The 5494-nt window shown below is 50.3% G+C and overlaps 1 protein-coding gene across 1 annotated transcript; it reads right to left on the bottom strand.

Moving 5' to 3' along the window:
* Positions 1-449: 449 nt before the first annotated feature.
* Positions 450-4497, bottom strand: LOC104628378 (acyl-CoA synthetase family member 2, mitochondrial-like; the record flags this gene model as incomplete). The annotated part of the gene is made up of 6 exons (XM_010296936.1): positions 450-526; positions 1660-1751; positions 2367-2515; positions 3453-3548; positions 3990-4152; positions 4379-4497. Coding segments are annotated over 6 exons (696 nt in total), but the record flags the coding sequence as incomplete, so codon positions are not given.
* Between the last annotated feature and the right edge of the window lie 997 nt (positions 4498-5494).

Genomic DNA, 5494 nt, shown 5'->3' with positions numbered 1-5494 from the left:
GGACGTATCCGCGCGCAGCCCGGGGTGGCGGAGGAAACCTGGCAGCTCCACAGCAGGATGAGTGCATGCACCCACCCGCACCGGCACAAACCAGCAGCGCCTCGTCCGTAACCCTTCATCCTTGCAGCACGTACAACAGAAGCGTTTATAAAAGCTCGGAAACGCACCAGCAGACGCTCCGTTTACGACGCGGAAAGCAATGTCTTCTCTTCTTACACAGCTTCCCCCCGCCAGGCACCCCACCCGCAACCAGGCAGAATCCCCCTTCCTCCCCCCAGCCCCCCCCCAGCCCCTCCACACCTTCAGCCCTCAGCCTGGCCTCGCGCCCACGGTCCCATCACGCCTGATCCCAGCGGCTCCGGCACCGCTGCGGCGCAGAGGTGCCCAGACTCGGGGTCTCACCATGACAAACACCCCTGGTAGCTCTAGCCACAGCAACCACGACTCACCACGACCTCCGGCATGTGCATCCTGGTGATAATCATCTTCATGACCTCAGGGGGAACAGGGGAACCGGCAATGATTCCTGGAGGAGAGAGGAAAAGATGACCACCTTGGAAACCATCTCTTTATTCCCAGGAGTGGTCCCTCAGAACGTTCTGCGCTCCCAGATTTAAATGCTGGCAAGACCTTTGGGATACACCGGTTCCTGTCAAAATACTTCCTATTTTTATGGGTACAGGTCCTAGTTATTCCAGAAGCAAAGGCTGCAGCAAAGCCGGTTTGCCTGAATGTATTAAGGGCTGGCAGACTTAACTCGTTAGGAAAATAAACTCTACAGCACAAACCTAATCCAAGCTGCAGTTCCCAAAAAGGTGAGAGTCAGAGCAGAAAGAGGCACAGATTTTTAGCAGGACAAACACTCCCATTGATCACCACCACCATAAAACCAAAACCTCTCCTCCTGCCTTGCAGAGAGCAGCCCTTCTGGGAGAGGGCAGACCTAACTTTCACCTGCTCCATCCTAGGATGACAGGACAAAAGAGTGGGGTAATATATAGCCTTTGCTGGGGAACAAGATGAGACAAGATCATTTTTCACGTAAACAGAGATGATTAGGTAATCTGCTTAAACGCTTCTTTATCCTCCAGCACCATCTTCTCTCCATCCCACCATTGCCTCAAAGGGCTCGTGGTCTCCCCGTTTCGGCTCAGCTATTTCCGAGGCTGTCTGCGGCAAGAGAGAAAGCTCCAGCACACGTCATCACACCCTCTCCAGCGTACGTCATCACACCCTCTCCAGGGCTTAGATGAATGACTTCAGAAACAGGCAGGAAACTTCAGAGAAGCCACAGAGTAGCTCTGCTTTAGGGACTGCAGCAGCCTAAAGCACACAAAGCATCTGCTGCCACACGGTGGTGGCTGGCGAGAAGAAAGTTGAGCCAACCCAGGCTATTCCTGGTGCCTTCCCTTGCGGCTAAAACAGAAAGGTCCTGCCTTAAGATGAAAGAAGGATCCTAAAAATACGTAATTCTTGAAGGAAACCCCAAGGAAAGGAAAGGAAATGTAGCATCAAATTAACAGTGAAACACAAGGCTCGTGCAACTAAACTCTTCTCTCCAGGAGAGCCATTTGCTCGCAAAGCTTAATACAGCCTCCCAGCAGGAAACCAGTAATACCCAGTTTCTCAGGATTCTTCCATTTGAGTTCTGAGACTTACCTCCCCGGAGAGTTGACAGGTCATAGGAGTCAAAGTCTGGCTGGGAGAGCATGTCTATAAACATGGTTGGCGTGCCATGTAGAAAGGAGCATCTTCAGGAAGGGGAGAGAAAGGCAGAGCTGCAGAGCTGGAACCAGGGGCAGCCCCAGCTCAGCACCCCATCCCGTCCCACCGCACACGGGGCTGCAGAGCAGCAGCACGGAGGCAGGCACTACAGATGTGCTCTTCATCCGTGCACGTATACAAACGTACATATAAAACCATATATAAATATCCATATATGTGTGTATTATGCATACACAATGATAGCTCTTTTGTTTTACAAGCTACACACGAAGAACAAGTTGGAAATGCAACTATCTCAGCAGCAAAGCTGGACTTGGAGAAGGAGGGCAGGTGGTTAGGTGTGAAAACACACCAGCCACAGCAAACCGAGACGCCGCTACACTTTTCAGCCAAAGCCCTATGGTGACCTGAAGGATCCCTTATTTTTGGGAAAGGGAGAAGTGTGGCAAATTCCCAAGTGCAGCTGAAAAGGCTGGATTTAGGCTCCTGAAGTGCCCGTGCGAATATGTGCACCAGCAAACCTGCTTCTCCCATCGTGGGAAGGAAGAGCATGAGCAAGAGCCTGGCAGGCGAGGCAAGGGAAGAAAGCATGGCCGTGAGGCGACGGACTCCTCTGCAGAAAGACACAAACAAACTCTCACTTCTCTTGAGACACTGCCTCCAGAGCAGCCTTCCCCTCGAAGCTGGGCGATGAGAAGACGCAGGAGGACCCGTGCAGAGCCATCACCATGCAGCCTCCTACCGACGCCAGGCAGTGATAAAGGGGTGCGGGGAGGCCAACGCGATAGTCCTGGGATCAAGCCAAAGACACCAGTGAGGAGAGGAGATCTTCCAGTCCGTGACTAGCCCATCTCACTGCTGACAGGGAAAGATCTGAACAGACAAGTTTTCCCTGATTCACTGAAAACTCGCTGGAAACCTGAGACTCATCTGTGTTCCCAATAGGTGGAAACATGGGGCTGATGCTTCCTGCCTTTGCTAAAAAACAGTCTGGGAAGTTTTTAATGCCAAAATTTCATTCCGTAATTGTCCAACGTCTTTTCTTTGCTGGACTTTTCGGTCTGGTATTGCTTACACATTATTTTATGATATGCCAGAAGAGAAGAGTGGTAGTGGAATGACAGGCATGAAATACGCAGGAGTTAGCACATGCTATTAATTTTATTTTGTCTTTAGAAACACCAAAGGCTCTGAGGACTGATTGCAGCAACCCATCTTTTTTCTGGATCAAAGCTGTTGTGTTAGAAGTAACTACTTCAGAACTTAAAAAGAAAATATTTGCCTTTAACAATTTTTAAAAGAAACTACAAATAGAAAGGTCATAGCCTGATAAGAGTTACAAGACTGTATACATGTGTCGTGGTTTTACCCCAGCAAGCAACTGAAATGATGTAAAACAAATTAAAACCTCATTCAACAGGTTTCGAAGCTAACATCCAGAGTCTCGTAATTATTTGAAATGAGTATTCACCAAAATGAAAAGTGATTATGTTCACAATTTTCCCCCCACAAAAAGGTATCCTTTTTTTCCTCCCCAAAACCACTTCACACGAAGCTAAAATGAAACATCTCCACTGAAATGAAAAATGTTATGCACGAGTATCCCCCAATGTCATTTGCAGCAAAACATCCTGCCCTTCTGCTGAGCAAGCACCAGTGCTCTCCACACATGTGGTCTCTCCGCGGCAGCGGAGACCACCCCAAACTCTGTTCTCACCGAGACCCACCTGCTCTGTGATCCCCAGCCTGAGGCCGATCAGATTGGCATTATTCACAATGTTCCTGTGAGAGAGGGTGGCTCCTTTGGGGCTTCCCGTTGTCCCCTGAAAGACACAGGGCGTTACGCAACAATGCCGCCTTTTCTGAGGATGAGCTACGCGTGCTCTCAGGGGCGACTTCCCAGGCAGGTTCTGGGGTCATCTTGCACTTCATTCTCCATCCCAACCTGGGAGACTTTATCTTCTTCTTTAACAGCATCTTAATCCCAAGCCAAACAAAAAAACGGTCCAACTTCAGTTGCACAGAATTCACGCGACAGCCTCGCGTCTCCACCAGCCCTTGAGAAAGGGCTGAGCAGAAAGAATGGAAGAATCAAGGGGAAATGCTAGAACATTTCCTCCATCCTACAGCAGAAGATGGAACCAGGGCTTGGTCTCAGAGGGCAGAAGGCAAAGGACACAGGATGCTCAGCACTGCACACATCTTTCCCTGCATCCCCAGCATGGAACCCAGCCACGAGGCATGGAGCAGGCAGAAGCACCTACCGAAGTGAACTGGATGTTGATGGGCTCGTTGCAGGAGAGCGTCCGCTGCACGGCTCTCAACCGCTTCATATGGCTGCTGTCCCCCGCCTGCATCACTTCATCCATGTGGAAGGTGCCAGGCAGCTTGGAGTCCACTGTGATGACAACGGATAAGTCAGGTAGCCTGGTAGAAAGAAAAATACCATCAGCCACAGCGGAGCAAGAAGAAGACTGCCTGGAGAGGTGTACAGGGGCCAGGGCGAGCCTCCAGGACAGCCTAACCCGTCCCCTCCAGGTGAGACCCTGTGCGCGTCCTCCTTCCGCTAGAGCCTGTGCTGGGCAGCTGAGAGGACACACGGCAGGACACTGCTGTGAGGTCAGTGCAAAGACACCAGATGTCCCCAACTCACCTTTTGCTCTTTATTCCCCCTGGACTGGATTTTTCTAGCTCAGGACATGACTGCTTCAGAATATCGTAGTATTTCTGTGTTTTAAATTGAGTGGGAAACACCAGTGCCTTACAGCCAACCTGTGAAGGGAGGCAGAAGCTCATGAGAAGTCAGATCGGGTTGATGTTCAAGACACGGTAAAGAGCAACCACCACCGACACAGGAACGTGCGCAGCCCCGCGACTCCGCACAGCGAGCGTTAGCCGTTAACACCGCACCGGGATTTTCTCCATGGCTTGTTTCTGTAAGCACGTGGTACGACGAGCATTCTCCAGTGAGACTTTTTTAACCCTTCCTAGTAAAAGCCACGGTGTGCAGCGGTTTAAAGGTCCGCTGAAGAGCATGACATCGCTCTTTGTGCGGTGAGGGTGCAGCAGCCACCCTCCCGCGGTGGGGATGTGCCCCAGAGGTGGGGGTGTGCCCCCGCGGGCAGGTTCACCGCGGGCAAACGCAAACCGAGCCCTCACAGCCGCGTGCTCATAAAAGCCCGCGAACGCAGGGCAGGGTGCTGTTACCGCACGCCCAGCACCCCGGGTGCGGGGTGCTTGATCCAGGTGTGCGGTTGGTGCTTTGCTCCTCCCCGGCGTTCGGCTCGGGACGGGCTGGTTGCTCTTGGCTGGGCAAGAGAGCAGAGCTGCAGCCTGAGGTTCCCTCTTCTCCGAGGATCAACACTCCTCATTGCGAGCACAAGGCAAACAACTGATTTTTCAGATTAGGAGTCCCAAAATATGGGAAGAAAAAAAAAAAAAAAATCAATTGAGTGTATCTGAACTGAGGATGTTTGGGAAACTTTGGAAAAACAAGGAAACCTAAAGACTGACTCTCAGGTCAAGCCAAAGTTTTGTTGGTTCTTTGGGTTTTGTTTGTTTTGTTGTTTGGTTTTTGTTTTTTTTTTTAAGATGTTCTGTTTCCTAAGATTTTTCCACCTCTTTTTAAAGCATTAGCCATTTTGAAAATTAAAAAAAATTTCATTCAACCTTTAGATTTACACAATCCGGAAACAAAGCGCTTTAATTACTCAAAGAATTTCTATTTCTTTTTTAGCAGAGGAGATTTGCTGAATTTGACCCAGATTTG

This window comes from Phaethon lepturus, unplaced genomic scaffold (genome assembly GCF_000687285.1).
Source record: "Phaethon lepturus isolate BGI_N335 unplaced genomic scaffold, ASM68728v1 scaffold36351, whole genome shotgun sequence".
NCBI lineage: Eukaryota > Metazoa > Chordata > Aves > Phaethontiformes > Phaethontidae > Phaethon > Phaethon lepturus.
Note: the sequence above shows the minus strand (reverse complement) of the source record. Positions and strands in the feature narration are given on the sequence as shown.